This window comes from Sinohyriopsis cumingii, chromosome 15 (assembly GCF_028554795.1).
Source record: "Sinohyriopsis cumingii isolate HCF-2022 chromosome 15, ASM2855479v2, whole genome shotgun sequence".
Classification (NCBI taxonomy): domain Eukaryota; kingdom Metazoa; phylum Mollusca; class Bivalvia; order Unionida; family Unionidae; genus Sinohyriopsis; species Sinohyriopsis cumingii.
This window is the reverse complement of record NC_142975.1, coordinates 123,882,113-123,901,880: the sequence shown is the minus strand read 5'-3', so window position 1 is coordinate 123,901,880 and position 19,768 is coordinate 123,882,113. Positions and strand designations below refer to the sequence as shown.

Here is a 19,768-nt window from a genome sequence, read left to right as displayed (position 1 = left end):
CCATTGCTCGATTATATAAGGGAACATACTCTTGCCAGATATATTTCTTTATCCACTTCCAGTTTTGTCCCTTGTTGCTCTTTGTGGAACAGATGATTTTGTTTTAAACATTGTTTTCTTCTCCATGATCATCACTATCAAGGTAAGACCAAAGCAGTGCCATTCTCGTTTGTTTTTATCTGGTTTCTATTGTTTGAGACAAAATATCTTCAGACGTAACCCAACTGCCTCCCAACCCGTTACAATAGTTTTCGCCAGAGACATGGAAGACGGACAGAAAAATAAATGCTTCTGTTACTGCTAATACAAAAATAAAGTCAGCAAGTTATATTGATCAACAGACACAGAGCGACAGACGTATTGACTGACTGCTGCTTTTTATATATCTCATTCCTATGCATTCGTAACCAATTGACTGATACACAAGAACAACTTTATCACTGTACAATACACATATCAGGTAAACACATCAAAAAGCCTACAAAAATATTGCATAATACGTTTATTATAAATTTCTTATGATCTAACGAAGCATATACATTTGCGGATAAATAATGCAATAAAATCATGATTGTTTTTCTCACAATTGATATAAGCGGCTCTCTGATATATTTATTGTCCATTCGTCATCTTCAGGTGCAAGTTTAAAATTACAGGGACAAGGAAGCACCATATATGAATGTATATCTTATGGAAAAATTATCAAGCTTCAAATTTCTGTTAGGTTTATTTTGAAATTAAGGGAATAACTCTGTCAACTATATATTAAAATTTTGCCAGCGACAAAGAACCTAAATCAGATAATTTTATTTTGCTTTTGTTTTAAAGAATGATGTCGTCCTCTTACATAAGAATACTAAATACCAAACTCGTGCACAGAGTAGCATCATGGTCAGATATATTATTAGAGACAAGTCTAGATAATAATCGGGTATGGGTAGGATGGGAGTGGTCATGACTTTTTCTTTCTGAAGTCCGATTTTCTACAACCCAAACTTTAATATGGACGCAGTGTTTCTCCTTGTTATTCTCCTTCACATAGCAGGATCCCACTTGCTGTGGGAAAAAGAATGATGCTTCATATCAATGGAGACAGATCTAGAAGATAACTTGAGTCTCTTGGTTCGTTTCTTTCCGATTTCCTCTTTTCTTCAACCCAAAAGGCAATACATTCGCAGTGTTCCCCTTTTCCTTTGTTCTTACATACCAGGGATAGCAATTGCTATAAAAACAAACTAATGCTACGATAACGTCAGATAAAGGTAAAATGTAACAATGGGGGTGGGGTGGGGGTGGGTGGGTCTAGAAAGACCAGCCAGCCAACTCGAGATGAATACACCAAGAAACCTTCCTCTTACGACTGCGTGTTTCGACGTACTGCTCTTATGTCTGATCGCCTGTTTGATATCTCCACTACAGCATACTGTACCATTCCAACCACTAGAAAGGCGAGGCAGATATAGATCTTGATGTCCGTGCATAGGAAACTGCTGTAACCAAACGACAAAATGAAACCTGCGGACTCGAAGATGCGGTAACTGGCGAACGCTGCCTCGGGTTTCTCCGTGAACAAGTACCCATAAAATGCTGGAATTTAAAGAGGAAATGTTTTGTCTTCGTTGTAATGATTTCTTATGTCACTCAATATACTGTATGGATTATTGTAATATAATGTCGTTAGTGAACGCAGTGGTTTGACAACATAATTATACTTTGTTATGCCCTGACTTCACAGTCGAGGAATACTGAAATCTTACTAGAAGTGGATATAATGTGAATCATTCATATAAAATACAGCTGATGTATTTATGAGACAGTATATATATGTTTAAGAACAACTTAAAAGTAATGCTTCAAAAACATTAGTCTGTTGTGCAGTTTTAGCACGACTTTCACCTGTCGAATATTTGCTTCGAAAAGACATACATTCACGATTATTTGAAGTTCTGAAAACATAGAGCAAGTACTATTGTCAATGCCCACATGAATATATCTTTTCTCGGCCAGCCCTATCACAACTTTCATCATTAAAGTGATGCAATATGGGCTGGCGTGTGGAGAAAAGGCGATGACCTGGGTTCAAATCACCGTAGAGTACGAATTAAAAATTCTCTAACATGTATTGTGTGATGGATTTTGTTCATGATTTTATCTTATATATATTTAATTTGTATTGTGTGATTGACCGTAATCCATAACTGTGGCTAAAGTTGGGAATCCATGTCTAATGACACATATGATAAACGTGTTTACTAGGTAGGTGCTGAGTTATCGATACAGCCTTAATTTTTACATTATACTTTTGTAGAAACCTGATTTTTTATAGTTTGATGGAACTTTCCTTTCAGATGACAAGTAGTAGAGATCTTTGTAACATTGTTTATAACTTGTCATTTTATGGGATTGCACATTTGGCCATCAATTTCGTGATCAAAGTGTGTCTTAGGTTTTTATATAAAGGTTGATTTTATTGGAAGTCTTCATTCATACCCTAACATCTTAAGTAGGAACAGCGTTTTTGTTGGGGTCAATTTAAATTTGAGAAGATTTATTTATTTATTGAACTTATTTATTGCAATTGCAAAGTGCTCATTAATACTTCTTCACCACTAAAACACCATTTTGTAACTTATATGAATTCATCCAAGGACATTTTGTATTATATCATCGTGATACATCAAGAGTTAACACATGACATAATAAAAGCACAATAAGCAGGTAAAAACTTTATCAAACATGAGCAATAAACATAAAAGTAATATTATGTGGTATTGCGAGGAAATTGAACAAATTTTTAAGTTTCGAAAGCTCACAAACTGTATTATATGCAGTGGATGCCGGTAATGTTCTCTAGCTACTGAAGTCTAACAACTGACAGCTGAAGGAGGTTATATGCTCTGCCTCTCTATTGGATGGAGTGACGAGAGTGTTTTAAATTTGAGGCACTCGTACAATTGAAGGTTATAGAAATACAGAATTCAATCTGATTTAATAAAATGTGTTGTCTTTGAGTTCATTGTTGAAATTGTACTAACGAGCAACAAAATCTATTCTCTGTAATGAAATAAATATTTTATCACCCCGTTATCGATAGGAGTTATAAAATAGATTCTGATAATTAGGTTGTTCTTCAATCGTAGCATAGCATTGAATATATGTAGCTTATACAGAAAAAGCTTCGAGTCATTGATGTCCCATTTACATCGGTTATCATAATGGAACTATGTTTGTTGTAAGCTTATGGTTTGTTTTCCTTCCATTGTCTAAAGATATTCAGTCCGTACATAACTGACCATTTGTGTTGCTTATTGTCTTCCTGTATGCATTATGTATGTTTTTGAAGCTGTTATATTCATTAACTATCAAATTTGAAATATATCGCCGTTTCCGTTTACTGAATATTTTAAAATATGAATTAAAGTTGCATTCCAAGTTTAACTCTATGTGAAACTTTCTGCTTCTGGGGAAAATATCTTTTCTGGTGACTTTTTAAATATAGATGTTAGTTTAGATTGTTATGCCACCGCCCATTTCTTTACAAGAAACTTTGTATGGACAATGCAAACATGATCTTCAGCTTACCTGTGGTAAAATCTATACCATGTCACCTAACCCTGAGGTCCATTTAAACTCGTCTTACAATTACGTTGAAAGGAACAGCAGTATATATTTGTATAGCTCACAAAGTCATTTTTAGAAATGTAAAAATGCAGAAAGTCATGAAGATACATGTGGGTATTGTAAGTAATGTCTGAAGGAGTACCATATAATTTGGGAACAATAAACCAAAAGTATATTGTATGTTGTCATTCGATACGATTAGATTTGAGATATCATGTGGTTTTTATCGACGCGTTATCTTTGTTGCAGGCATTCATTATAATACTCATTCATTTGTACCATTGATTCGTAAGCTACATTAGTTTAGGCGGTATATGTCGAACTCGTTATTTAAGGGTTCCATAAGCATTCATACCAAGCCGGGCAGTCTTGGTGTGCTTTTGGGAAAATCAGTTAGCTCCAATTTCCTTGACTTGCTAAAGACAATAATGCAATAAAAGTGCATTTAAAAACAAAAAAAAAAACGAATCCAAGATTCATTGGCTTATTATGGCACTGCTTCATTTGACGTAATATCGGATACGATACTAGAATATTGGCTTATCCGTCTGCTGCCTTTATATCGCAGATGGTTAAATTCTGCCAAACACGCGTATGTGAAAGATAATGATCTTGAAAAAGATTTCGCCCTATGACCTTTCTGATCCTGAGACGCAGGTTATGTATCCACTGTAGTAACACATGTTATATGATTTCAAGTCATATATAAAAGTTTCTAAAGGCAAATGTTATTATTGAGGATCTTTTTAATAAGATGTTTTATTCCGGCCTGTCTTTTCTCAGTATTTCTTTGATGATGTAACTTTGTAATCGAGACACAATCCAGTAAAAACAGTAGTTGTTATATTAGATTGTCGTCAAGGAGACAAATTATTCGAGTACAAAGTATAGGATACGCGTTTATTAACATTATGTTTGCTTCTGATTCTTCTTGATGTTTTCCTCTGCAGATCCTTTGCAATCAACGTGTTTCAATGTTAGCAAGCTAACAAGTAGCCCTGGTAGAGGTAATCCTAGTTTGAATGACACCAATCCAGTAACGTATCTAATACCATCTGATGATATGTTATCTTTACTTTCCTGTCAGCAATTTATTTAAATCATCAACTAGCATAAACTTACTCATTGAATTTTTTACTGATATGATAACAACATCTGACAATGACTAGGTTATTTAGGCCGATTTTGTATTATCAAAAATTGTATAGTTTTTCTAAATTTGTTTTTCGAACATTTTTTCCAACTTTTTGTGCTTAAGTCTTACCAGTTACCACTTTTTATGTTCCATTTGCAATTCTAAGTTTCAGTCATTGCTTGCATTCCTCCATTTGAATATAATTGATTCTACTATTATATTTCTTTAGTACATAGCGAAATTATTGTTGAAGTTGAGCATCTATAATTTCAATATTATGAAAATGGGAGAAGTCGGTAGAAGCTTTTTACATCACACGATTGCAAATCCTGTCTGCCATGAAGACGACTACCAGCATCAAACTGAGGACGTAATTATTGAAAATCCCATCCAATTGGTGTTAATAATTTATGTACTGAGAGATTCGAAAGATCTAAACAAACTTTAGATTTAATACAGGAATAAAAGAATAATGTATATAATGAGAGATTCGAAACACTTGAACAAACACTTGATTTGAAAAAGGAAACAAAGAATATGTTAATTAAGGTTTTTACATTGTAGATACTCCATGCTGACGAATTAAGCCTCCTGAGCAAATTATGTGTGAAGCTACCAAGAAAAAGGCGAGAAAGAAATCCCAAATTTCTAAAAGGAGTAAATAACATGTTAGTGCCTAACACTGCACCTACTAATGGTCGATGTTGCGTACTTAATGTTTTTAGGCTGCACAAAATAATGTCATAAATGGATACCACCAAACGGCAACCTTCACAATCTTACAATGTTATTTAGAACCCTTTACTGTACAAAGAGAACCAACATGAGTTCACTAGGAAATAGAGATGAAAATAATTTTAATGCCAATGCAAAAATTGTGCCAGCAGATAAAATAATCAGAAACTAGCATAAGTGATTACACGAAAGAAATAAAAGTAGATTAAGTCCACCTGCAGAGCGAAGATAGTCTACTCCTCAAGAAGAAACAGAATTAGATGTTGTGTAAATGTGTAAATGCTGCTGATTCTGTGACAGAACGTATCAAATCTGACGATGAAACCCACGATAAACAGATGGAGGATATTAAAAGGTTACCACCATAGACACAGATGGAGGATATAAAAAGGGTACCACCTTAGACACAGATGGATGATATAAAAAGGGTACCACCATAGACACAGATGGAGGATATAAAAAGGGTACCACCATAGATAAAGATGGCGGATATACAAAGGGTACCACCATAGACACAGCTGGAGGCCATAAAAAGGGTACCACCATAGATAAAAATGGAGGATATAAAAAGGGTACCACCATAGACACAGATGGAGGATATAAAAAGGGTACCACCATCGACACAGGTAGAGGATATACAAAGGGTACGACCATAGACACAGATGCAATGAAATATAGTTAAACTGCAAAAAGATGTTGTAAAGTAGAATAACATACACAGATACAAATTAATCAGAGTTATAGCTTAACTTTTGAATAAAATCAAAGATGTTAGATGAATATTTACCATTAGATGAATATTTACCATCATATGAATATCTACTATGGATGGATATTTACCATGAATGAATGTTTACCATTAGATGAATATTTACCATTAGATGAATATTTACCATGGATGAATATTTAACATTAGATGACTATTTACCATGGATGAATATTTACCATGGATGAATATTTATCATTACATGAATATTTACTATTAGATGAATATTTACCATGAATGAATGTTTACCATTAGATGAATATTTACCATTAGATGAATATTTACCATGGATGAATATTTAACATTAGATGACTATTTACCATGGGTGAATATTTACCATTAGATGAATATTTACCATGGATGAATATTTACCGTGGATGAATATTTATCATTAGATGAATCTTTACCATTGATAAATATTTACCATTACATGAATATTTACTATTAGATGAATATTTACCATGGATGAATATTTACCATTAGATGAATATTTACCATCAGATTAATATTTACCATTGATAAATATTTACCATTTATGAATATTTATCATTAGATTAATATTTATCATTAGATGAATATTTACCATGGATGAATATTTACAATGGATGAATATTTACCATTAGATGAATATTTACCATGGATGAATATTCACCATTTATGAATATTTATCATTAGATGAATATTTATCATTAGATGAATATTTACCATGGATGAATATTTACCACAGATGAATATTGGCCATGGCTGAATATTTATCATTAGATGAATATTTACCATGGATGAATATTTACCATTAGATAAATATTTCCCATGGATGAATATTTACCATTAGATGAATATTTACCATGGATGAATATTTGCCATGGATGAATATTTACCATGGATGAATATTTGCCATGGATGAATATTTAGCATTGGATGAATATTTACCATGGATGAACATTTACCATTAGATGAATATTTACCATGGATGAATATTTACCATGGATGAATATTTATTATTAGATGAATATTTACCATGGATGAACATTTACCATGGATAAATATTTACTATTAGATGAATATTTACCATTGTATCATTTATCACAATTGATACAACAATTTTTGTGTGAACAATGAAAGTTTCCGGCTCCTTTCTATTCCTGCTCATACATATACTCCTAATCCAAGTGACTCATTTGCTATTTTGTACAGAATGAAAAAAGCTGGACAAATATTGCCAATCATTTATATGATGTCGACCACTTTTAAAACGTACCCTATTTAACGCCTGCAACCATTAGTACCAACAACATGGAGTTTTGTGTATATCATGATATTTCTATTTAAATCATGTGCGTTGCAATTACAAGACTGTTATAACCTCTTTTATTTATATAGGATGTACACAGTTGTTTCTTTGTTTCTATTGTCTATGTTTTTATGAACGGTCACAGACTATTTATTTGCTGTTGGTATCCTATACTTTACACTGTCTGTATTTGTAGAATTATTCAGTATGCGTTTGACGCTACCAATGCTACCCATTTTCATAGCAATATATCACAGTTCAATACAAATATAACATCACCACCATCAACATAATTAGGTCTAACTTTGAAACCTGAAAAATATTGCTTCCATCTGCATCACAGTCTTGCTCTCTCAAAATCAGTGTTTCAAATAAACTTTGAACAGTGTCTTGAAGAGTGGGATCTGAAGGTATAACAAATATTTTATTTTTAAGCTGAACTACCAACAACGCATATCACATACAATCTTATCACTGAATTTAAACTAATATTCAGAAACAATGGCGCACACCCATCCTGTCTTTTTATCTTTGTTACGTGTGTTTTAAAGTCTTTTATCATTTTAATATTAATTTCTTTTTTCCACTGATGTATATCCAGCCATGATTAGATCGAATGCTAAAGAAAGAGGTATACCCATGCTGTCCAGCCATGACTAGATCGAATGCTAAAGAATGAGGTATAACCATGCTGTCCAGCCATGACTAGATCGAATGCTAAAGAAAGAGGTATACCCATGCTATCTTGTCATTACTATTTAATACTGAAGTAATTTTATTAGCTGACATTTTTTTCCACTATTCACCAATACCTACTGAAGAGTTGTAATAACTTTCCTAAGTTAACAAAACACCACAGGTGTAAGCTCCCCGCAACCATAATGCAGTTCCTTCTTAATTAAGTATTTGTTTATTCCAATAATGTATCTCCAGTCATAATTTGGTCAAATGTCAAAGTTATTGCAGATCATGTTAATTTGCCTCATATTTATGCTTTGTGTTCTTGTGCGAACACGTGTTCTTCTGATAACGGTTTTAAACTTTCAGATATCACTTGCTGCATTTGAAAGTAGGCATAAAACCTGTATACTGAATTTGCTAACTGTGGTAAAATGTGATCCGTTAAAACCAAGCATCCAGCATTATATATAAATAAATAAATATATATATATATATATATATATATATATATATATATATATATATATATATATATATATATATATATATATATATATATATATATATATATATATATAAAGTTAAAGATGACATAATTTCTAATCACTCTGTGTCCTTTTTCTGTTAACATCATCGTCACTGTCAAATCCTAAACTGAAGTTATCAAAAATGTTTAATGGTTTATATGCGCAAATAATTGTTTCAATGTTGATCAATTTCATCTCGTTAGTTGCTTTTAGCCCCACATTTATCGAATTCTGATTTGCCTGTTATATATGTTTTTTTAAAACGATTTTTTGGTAGAAAATGCCATGATGGTGACCAGGAAAGTTTGTGGCATCATCATAAATGTTTAATGCCTCGATGATGTGTTTAAACGCATACTGAACGTATTATCTTTCTGAACAATTAAACAAACATGCTATGGTCAAGTACAAAACATCATTCGGATAATCTGTTAGTAACAATTAACTCTCCAAACATGATATGGAAGGCTTTATCTGACGAACTGCTCAGGCCCGGCCCAAGGATGTGCGGGGCCCAAGGCAGAATGTGGGGCCCAAGGCAGAATGCAGGGCCCAAGGCAGCAAGCGATGAGCGCAGGTCCCCAAGCAAGAAAATTGCATCGCCTGAAAGCGCGGAGCCCAAGGCGGTTGCCTCGTTCGTCTTGCCCTAGGGCCGGCCTGGAACTACTACCAAGTGTGCCTATGAAATTCCAAAGATCACCAGAATGGAAAGGTTTATCGTTAGATTTACACCTTATCAGAGATCTCGTTTCTAATTAAATTGACATATCATGTCCCCTCCTCCTCCAACAAAGGAAGAAAACTAAATAGCAACAACAAGACAGACATTTGCTGGATATATGCTGATGAAATTGGAACGAGACAGCTGTAGGGTGTTGATCGTTATTTTAGGTTTTGTTCTCTAAATGATCAAGAAATACGTGTTGATTACAAGAAATACGCGCTTAGCGTTATATCGACTGGAAATTGTGTCAAAAAGTAGTTTCCGAATGTTTCCTTTTAGGCATAGCTAATTTTAAGATGGCATGATATGTGTTAATAACTACTCTTTCTGGATTCATAATCGGACGGAATTTATTACATGAGACTGTGCGAAATTCTAAGTATTCTGTGTTAGTGGGATGAAACATTAAGAGAAGTTTTATAATCTTATAACTAGTATCATATAGAATATAATTCATATCATATACAATGTCATTCATATCATATATAATATCATTCGTATCATATACACTATCATTCGTACTTGGCTAACCCTGCCATCTAACCTATTCATAAATACGCTTTTCATAGGTGAGAAAATTTCATGACGAAATGAATAACAAAGTATAGCACATGCTCTTCTGCCTTGGGTCTTTAGAGGAACATGTGCAAGAGTTGCTATGTATACAATGTCAGTGAATATGTAAAGACACCATGTAATAATTTGTAGTTAATGGTGAGATTGTATCGCAATCTGTATAATTCATTGCAGCTGTATTAAATGCTATCTATGTACAGGTTTATTATTATTTCCAATACTTACCATTTATCTGCGTTTGGATGACAGCATCCCCAATCCCCCATAGACATGCCAGAATATAGAATATAAGCGTCATTTCCGGATCCGGTTTCCAAACCAATAGTGTGATTTGTGTGCCACCATGAACTATCAAGGCTGTAGATAAAGGAACAATGGTTAATTAATATACACTGTATTGAAGAATTAATATTTCAAAGTCATTTTAAGAGGAACGAACATACGTGTCTCAGTGTTCTAGAACTATCTTGTTCTAGATCTCACAATGTAAATATAATTTAATCCAACTGATTTGTGTTAATGGTTCTTTGAAATGTCTATATTGAAAGATACATATAAAGTCACGCATGTGCCGTTTGAAACTCAGTGATAAACAAAGTATTTAGATCAAAATGATACATTATCTTTTATGAAGATGCGGCCTTTTGTAAACCTCGAATTTCTCGAGCTTCAATACACGTATTAATACCACACATTGCAAATGTAAATGCTGCCGTGGACAAGTGGTCAAGGCGCTGGACTCATAACTAGAAGGATGTGGATTTAATCCTCACCATCGAAATAGCCCGGAATGGCTTCTGTGGTGTGCCCTTACGCGAGAAACTTTATCCTACTAGACTCAGCTAGAGATAACCTTAATGTATTAATATGCCTTAATGAACAAAACGAAGCAACGAACCTATTGTTTCTTAGAATAACAGTGTAAGAATGGTGCTGTAATGATGGTTCTGATTAACAATTTTTGTTATATTTTTTTTATATATTTTGTGGGCAAAACTAAAGAATTTATGAAGCCGAGTTTCACTTGTCAGCATTGTATCTCTAAAAGATATAACTTAGTTAAAAATAAGGTTAGAATGACTCCTGAAAAAAGTGAAAAGGGACTGTGAACACAACATACATCTAATGCGAAATAAATGGAGAGGCTGATGCTGATGAAGAAAATAGCTTCGATTCATCCATTTGTCTCAACCGTCTCTTAAACAAGTTACAGTCAAACTTAAAAGTTACAGTGAGAACTTCCCAGGTAAATGATAAAACAAAGACACATACTGACGTTCAAGGAAATGGACTTGAATGGAACATTAGCTCGGCACTGTGTGTTAACGTTTCTCTTGAGAAGGCGATAAAACATACTGACCCAAAACAAAGAAAGGCACGTGTCCAACATATTGCACCAGGCGCCCAAACAACAGGGAACAAGAAGCATTCGCTACCCCGTACGCAATCATGACGTAACCAACGTTCCATATCCCTATCGTACAGCTGACGAAGGACTGCAAAATTAATGATACAATTTAAATCATTCACAAATATAACAAGTTTTATATAAACTCAATATGTATTGCTTAAAAGCTTAGATCACTAGACAATAGCTATAGTATTGAGGCAATAATGGGCAATAACTCTGTAAAATATGGTCCAAATATGTATTGAAGTTGCTATATTCTTTAATCTTGCTAATATCAAACGTCATAGCTAATATAATTTAAATTAAACGGAATCCTAATACAAGTTTCCGCCAGTCATTCAAGTGCCAGAAGTGTTGTTAAATATGGTCAAATCATGCTAGTAATCAAACGTATTTTCGATCTTTGAAAAATTAAGCGTTTCTAAAATTTTGTTGAGATCAGATAAAAGATGTGGATGCTTGAGTATGACAAAGTATTTTGGGATGCTGTGCTATTCTTAGGCGATTAAGAGCGACAACTCTGTACAATGTGATCAAATCTAGTTATCATCGAACACCATGGCGAACTCGTTGAGGACAACCGTTAGCAAATCAGGTTTGAAATTAAACAAGAAATGTGAATGTTTCATTATTTAGAAACCAATAGGATCCCCAGTCTAAGATTTTCGAGAGGCACAAGTGTGTGACATTCGTCGAAATCTCATCACCATCAACTTGTCAAAATGTAGCAAAACATTAAATTTTGTTCAGCTCAAATACAAATTGTGAATGCTAGCGTGTTCATTTTGCATGTGGGATAATTATCTGAATTTAATCAAGGGACATAACTATGCAAAAGTGCGCCAAAATTTGGGCATCATTGAACTCGTTTTTGATGCTGTCATATTTAAACCAGTATGATGCTTAGTCTAAATTGAAAAAGGGCCATAACTCTGTAAGGAATATCACAAACTTATGAAGAACTCTTCTGAGTCCTTGTTAAAGTGTAGCTACGCAGTAAGTTTGGCTGAAATAAAATAAGAATGAATGCTAGTATTCACAAGTCAATTTGATCTCTATTCTCAATCGAACCAGGGAATCTGCAAAATTTGGTCAGAATCAGGTCATCATAGAACTTATTGGAGCTCTTGTGGAGATAAAGCTCCAAAAGATGAGAATACTGAGGTGCCATTGGTAATACAACAAGGGGGAAAATTCTTAGAAACAAGATATAAATCTGCTCATCACTGAAATCATCCGAGCCATTGTTTTATGATGGAGTTTCTCGGAGAATTTGGTTGAAAGAAAATTAAATTGAAGGATGCTGGATTTACTCACAAGTTTGTGCTGAGACGGACGGACATGCGAGCACTGACTATTTCATTGTCCCTTTGCCTTCGCTTTGGATGACAATAAACTAATATGAAAAGTCCGTGCTTTGTTAATAATTTGCGCCATTATACATTCCCCAGATTACTTATATATAAATTTAAATCCGTCTTCGTTTGCAATGGCCGTCAATCACTTCGTTCCTCATTAACAACGAAGTCGATCGCTGATCCTTGGCAACTGACGATCGCATAGCTAAGGTGGATTGCGTTTGGAAATGTGAGAGTTGTTCTGACGTTACACTGATTTTGATTGAATGATGGTGATAATGCTGATGATGATTATGATAATTTTGACGGCGATGATAATAACGACAGTATGATGTGAACTTGCATCGACGACAACGATCGTGATGATAATGCCATGAGAACGATAAGGAATGCGATGCCGTCATATCAAAAGCTAAGAAAGAGAAGGAAGAAGACGATGATACATGGTGTATTGATGACAACGAAAAAATGACGATTTGGAAGTCGAGGACGATAATGACGATACATGTTCTTTGGATGAATAATCAGTGTTATGTCATTAATGTGTATGTCGTTCGCCAGTTATCAATAATGAAGAAAAACACAAATAAGGTAGTTAAAATTAAAGATACTGACATCGCTGCTGATCAATGAGGAGTAGAAGAAAGATCAGAATTCAAGACAATGTTTGAGGATTATGAGGATGAGGACGATGTCCATGAAAAATAATAAGAAATATTAAAAAAACGACGATGGTGTTGTTGTTGGTGGTGTTTGTGGTGGTGGTGATAACCTTGGTAAAGTCGCCGGCGAAGAAAGCTTGCTCGATTCCGCTGTACACCGTAAGTGGGATCAGTAGTTTCTGGTATCGGGAGTCTTTCCAGTGCTTGACGATCTCCCACAGCAGATGCACAGAATCTCCCCCATGCCTTCCAGGTTTCCTGTCTCTATTCTTATTTTGGTCCAGAGCTATCTGGTCTAGGAAGAAAACAATTGTGAGACATCCGATAACAGCCGAGGCCAGGTACACTCCACATACAGTGTAAATCTATAGGCAAAAGGAAATTCATATTCAAAACAAGATATACATGTATATACATTTTTGCATCTCTGTCTCTGTCTCTCTCTCTCTGTCTCTCTCTCTCTCTCTCTCTCTCTCTCTCTCTCTCTATATATATATATATATATATATATATACATGTATGTATATATATATATATATATATATATATATATATATATATATATATATATATCTATATATATATATATATATATATATAGAGAGAGAGAGAGAGAGAGAGATGCAAAAATGTCCGAAACATTAAAATCTTTGTGAAGGTACTTTTTTCAGATATACAGCTAAAAAAATGACATGTACGCCAGTTTCAAGTTTTCCACAAGTTAGGATAAAGGAAATATAGTATTATCAGGAAAATAAAGTGGGTTGTTTTGTTTTATAATTTTTTTTTTATTTGTCACCGTTGGATCTTTGAGTTTAGCAACAGAACAGCAATTAAACAAAACTCCCAAATATTGGTTGGTTTTAGATATATTTAAATCAGTACATTCTTCTCATGAGGATACGGGGGGGGGGGTACAATCTTATTACAGTTTGCACGAGAAGGCTGGCAATATACGACTCTCTACTGGTATAAAATGAATGGGAGGTGTTCCAGGTTAGATACCATAACTCGTTATTTATTTATTTATTTTTTTTTTGAATTTGTTACATATGAGTAACTACCGCCATCTTTCATGGTTTCGACATTATTCATTGAGGAATGTTCTATGATTCGATTTTCTCTATTTTCTGTTTAAACTAAGTATATAGCATTCGCTTATGGGAGACAAGGTACTGAATGTATGGAAAAATGGGATCCAGCCTGGAAATGGATGAACATAAAATAGAGTATATATGGGTTTGCCTGGCCAGGATTGGTTCATAATGTAGGTTATGTTTTTAGGAAAAAGAATCTTTTGAGAGCTTATCCTAGTTGTAAGTGAAAAATTTTATAGACATTGTTGTATTAATGGAATTTCAGTCCCTTAACAATCTTGAGTTTGGAACACTCATTACTAAAATTAGCACCTGCCTCTTTGGTGCGGAATTGAAAGCACATGTTTCAAACAAATGCAGGTCAAGAACATGCCACGGCTCCTATTCTTTTATCTACACAGAAGCTGACATCCAGGTTGCATCTATACTGATAAATATAGGTTTGATCATGAGCACTGAAAAATTTTAAGTTACTGAAATTTGAATATCATGGTGTTTGTATATGTTTAATATTGGAACTGAAATAGTACTGTGAGTCCTTTAGGATTGATCATGAATCGCAGAATTAAAGTGGTAGACACGGTATCTCTGCTCGCATTTTACAGAAACTAATATCACATAACTTTGAAACAGGTACGTGCTAATTTTGTCTAAAGCACTAAGCTATGCTTTAAAATTTATACGTTTTGCCACACTATTTTGAAAGAGTATGACAAACATGCACTACTTTCAGAATTTGTAAGCACTTCAATTTATTTTGTTGGTAGGATAATATTTTTATAGTAATGCTCCTCTCTTCCAGCCGTCATGAAATATTGACAGGGGAACGGTGATTCGCTGTGTGTGTGTGTGTGTGTGTGTGTGTGTGTGTGTGTGTGTGTGTGAGAGAGAGAGAGAGAGAGAGAGAGAGAGAGGGAGAGAACCTTGTCCAGATCAGGCCGGTCTAGGTTTGTGTTGTTATCGTTCTCAGTTGGGCAGTACTTGGCCCCACAGTTACTAATAACGGTCTCATCCACAGTTGTGTTGTCCTTCCTCAAACTGAATACACTGGAAGATACCAAGTTACCCCAGATCTGGCCTAGTAAGTGATTAACAGTGAATTATTTTGTGTTATAACGATGCTATTTAGATCATATTTCAATTATGTAAAATATAAAAAGTAAATACTTCAAGTGGATATGTTCGTACTTTATGGTATGAAACGTAAACGTGTAGTATTCGTAGTTTTGTTATACAATTTATGAGCATGAAAAGGATACAAAATATTTAGCACACTTTCTAATGCATACCAACGTTACAAATTATTTTCAGAGCAACTTAATAACCAATATTTAGATTTCTTTCATCATCTGAGCCGGGCCACTAAAAAATACCAGCAGCAAGTTTCTGTTCTTGTATGTAATACAGAAACATAACAGGAAGACACAGTGATGAATTGATCCTCTTAGTAACATCTAACCCTTCGGATATGCTGAATTAACCATGTGTCTCAAAGCATGTTACATAAATGATACACACGCGTAATGGGATCAACAGCTGCTGATTATCTGCATCATTTCCTGACAGAGAATGATTTTGATTTGGTTTGGAATTGTTTCTTCTTCGTAGCTTTAACAAGTTTTCAGTCATATCACTACGATGTCTGCAGTGTGACAGTTTATAGTGATGTCTAGCACTGGGGTATCATGCCGCAGACACATATAATGATGTCCCACCTAGTCACATTATCCTGACACCAGGCCGACCAGTCCTAACACTAACCTCTTAATGCTGAGCGCCAAGCGAGGCAGCTGTTAGTACCATTTTTATAAGTCTTAGATATGACTCAGCCGGGGATCTAACCCACGAACTCCCGCATCCGAGGCGGACGCTCGAACCACTAGGCCACCCAGGCGGTATAGAATGATTTAAGTCTTCGTCAAAATTTTACCCGACAGACTATTTGTATTTCATTTTGATTGACACGGATATTAAATGGGATAGAAAAGATGCAAACCTTTGAAAGCTGCTTGCACGTATTATTTGGGTGTGCATGAATCATTTGGGATAGAACCTGCCTATCATTCTAAATACGTGCTAAATAAATCCCAATACTATATTACATTCTATATATGTTATTTTTTTGTTTGTCGTAATTTTAAGTTATGCGTTCAAATGCACAACGGTTATCTTAAACATGGTAAGCACTAACTTAAATATAATATATCTATCAGCGTAAACTTTGACCTTTACAAAACTGGCAACGACTACTTACATTGTTATCGTACACAAAACCCTAGAGTCTGGGCTCAATAAACATGTTATTTTCTGTTTATACCTTTAACGCAGCTTTATGTTGTGTGCAGACACATTCTTCACCGCTTAGCAATTCTCCTGGATAAAGGAAAACATTTCATACATTTCTAAGTGAATATAATACGATGCAAAAATGGATAACTTACTCAAACATCTATAGTAATATCGTTAGTAATTTTAAGTTATTATTTTATGTCGTTTAATGATGCGCTCCATGCATTCAAATTCAATAACGTTAGGAAAATATCACATACTTGTCTGAAACGTCATGAAGAATACGCCAAAGAATCGATTGATTGCATCATCCCTGTCTGTGTTTGTCAACTTGGCGTACCACGTCCCAATCTGCGTCAAATACGTACACTTGGCCGCCCACAGGGGAGCCGCCCCAACCCCTAATAAAATTGAAGCTGGGAGCATGGTACCCCAAACAGGGTAAAAATTTGCCGCCATGTACAGGATATAGCACGGCATGCTGAGAACCAGACTCCATTTGCATCCAAGATGGCGGATGACTAGAGGCGGAAGTAGAAGTCCCGATAACACGCTGGCAGCGTACACCGTGGATAAAGTCACCGTTCCCAGTCCCTCGGCCTTGTTTAGACTGCTCTGGAGATTTTGGCTGGACTGGAATGCAGTGAACAGGAAGAGAAACGATGTACTTAAAGTTATTAAATTTTTCAATATTTTTCTTTTGTTCATTGGAGGACCTGTGGTGGTTTCGGTATCATTTTGTTCTGACATTAGAACATTGTCCATCTTGAAAGCGCCTTCTTCGTCACTGACGGTCAACTTTGGCTCCATACTATGTTGCTGAAACGTTTATTTTTCCTCACACCTTTTGACAAAGTGCTATAATGAGTGGTCAGAAGTCTGAATATTTATGTACTTCCTCGTGCTTTAATTATGTCCGATCTCCCATACAGTTTCGAAAACCCTCTTCTGAAAACACTTGACCAGATGCTGCCTTTAGACCCTTAGATCTCTCAGCATAAATCTATGTCTTGGTTAAAGATTATAAACAAAAATAGGACATATCTATGTTTAGTCATAGAGGTAGAATAGGAAACATGCAAAACTGGAATCTCTATGAATTTTATGAAGTATGTACGCGTACAAGTGTTTTCGTGACTAAAGACGTATCATTGATACCGACGACCATTTCTTGAAACTAGTCATTGTATAAGAAGTGCATTTATGTACAATTTTAACCATCTGGAGTACTTGGAAGAGAAATATGACAAGGACAAGAAATCATGCGCGAAAACAAATAACAGCCATATGAACTTTACGCCGTTTAGAGAAACATTCATAAACTTGCAAATTATTATCATCATAGAACGCAATATCGTAAGCTCACATTTAGGCCGTCCAAGTTGATCAAAATGTGGCAGTATGATAAGTTCCTATCCCTCCCACACCACTCCGGGTCACATGCACTCGTAGTGCAAGCGTAACAAATTGAAATGATCCGTACATATTTCCTAGGTGTTAGTGCTGGCAATCTGTTACATATCAGTTAAAGATAACGCTTATTTCATGGCCATGACCTAGTTTCGTGCTCCTTAAATTTCAAGTCCATCACTGGGAGGTTATAATTGAGAGAAATGCGCGCATTAATACAGTCCTAGCAGGGGTTACCAATTAGTGACCAGGGCATTTTGTTTCTTTTGACAGGACTCATTATTAGTTTCACACATCTGCCATTTTCTAACAGTTGTACCTTAAGTTTTCTTTGCTGGTTATACATGTATGACAGATCCAAAAAATCTATATAGTTTATTTATTTGGTAATATGACACCCAAGTTGAATGGCCCCCTGCTATCAAACAGGACTCCTTAAGCCTGACGGATTCTTGCTGGTATAAACCACTGTATACCTCCGGTTATTAGTCCGCATAATGACCTTTCGCTTCTCTGTTGTTTTGTTTAACACGTTAGAGTTGTAACACATCACACAAACCCAAACTTAAAATAGCAAGAAATGCTAATTGTTAATTCAGGTTCCATGTTTATTTTTGGGATCTGTTTGAAGATGTTGACTATTTGTCGTTTAATATAGGACACACGGTACTAATGGTATGGAAAAATGGGAACCAGCCTGGAAATGGGTTAACGTAAAATTAAGTATATATGGGTTTGGCTGGTCAGGATTGGTTAATAATGTAAGATATGTTGTAGGAAAAAGAACCTTTTGAGAGCCTATCCTTGCTGTAAGTGAAAAATAAATAAATAGAGACATCGTTTATTGATGGAATTTCAGTCCTTTAACAGTCTTGAGTTTGGAACACTCATTACTAAAATTAGCACCTGACTCTTTGGTGTGGAATTGAAAGCAAATGTTTCAAACACACACAGGTCCAGAAAATGCCACGGCTCATATCCTTTCTTCTACACAGAAGCTGATATCCAAGTTTTCTTTAGGATTGATCATGAGTGGCATAATTAAAGTGGTGGACACCATGCTTAAGTGCTCATCTCGTGACACTTTACAAATGAAGAAGTCATAATAGCGATGAAAGAAAGACGGCAATGGAACCAATTTCTTTTCTTCTGTCTGTGTTATCCCAGCATGGTGTCTCTGTAATTCTTGCAAAATATTTTCTGTCTACACAAATTTTCTTGTCATGAATCACATGTTCTGATTTAAGGAACTTGACAAAAGCATGTATGACTATGAAAGTTCCATCTTCATTGTTTAAATGTAGACACTCCAGAAATGCTATGCAGATGGAACTCAGTTGAACAATGAAATTATTTAACTACCTGACAATAATTCAGTCAAACTAGATATTCATACAGAATAATAAATTCTTATTATAGTGCTAGGTTTTATATATTGGAATATAAAAGAATGCAATTATGGCTGATATTGAAAATCAGATATGG

The 19,768-nt window shown here is 34.8% G+C and overlaps 1 protein-coding gene across 2 annotated transcripts; it reads right to left on the bottom strand.

The window, feature by feature from the left end:
* Positions 1 to 485: 485 nt before the first annotated feature.
* On the bottom strand, positions 486 to 19,420 carry LOC149782668 (N-acetylglucosamine transporter UNC93A-like). Of its 2 annotated transcripts, XM_089934159.1 has the most exons (7): positions 17,134 to 19,420; positions 15,508 to 15,662; positions 13,598 to 13,852; positions 11,417 to 11,552; positions 10,282 to 10,413; positions 7,861 to 7,952; positions 486 to 1,587 (listed from the first exon to the last, which is right to left on the bottom strand). In XM_089934159.1, the coding sequence occupies exons 1-7, from the start codon at positions 17,681 to 17,683 to the stop codon at positions 1,441 to 1,443; spliced, it is 1,467 nt and encodes a 488-aa protein (XP_089790285.1). In that variant the 5' UTR covers positions 17,684 to 19,420; the 3' UTR covers positions 486 to 1,440. The 2 variants fall into 2 exon arrangements, with proteins under 2 accessions (XP_089790285.1, XP_089790286.1); XM_089934160.1 differs by lacking the exon at positions 7,861 to 7,952 and having other exon boundaries at positions 17,134 to 18,468.
* Between the last annotated feature and the right edge of the window lie 348 nt (positions 19,421 to 19,768).

Excerpts from the sequence above, each read along its gene's own strand:
- LOC149782668 (XM_089934159.1), bottom strand. The coding sequence starts at position 17,683 with ATGGAGCCAAAGTTGACCGTCAGTGACGAAGAAGGCGCTTTCAAGATG. Across the intron at positions 11,553-13,597 it reads TCGCCGGCGACTTTACCAAG|TCCTTCGTCAGCTGTACGAT; the intron begins GTTATCACCACC and ends TTAATTTTGCAG. Across the intron at positions 10,414-11,416 it reads CGTGCCTTTCTTTGTTTTGG|CCTTGATAGTTCATGGTGGC; the intron begins GTCAGTATGTTT and ends CTTTATCTACAG.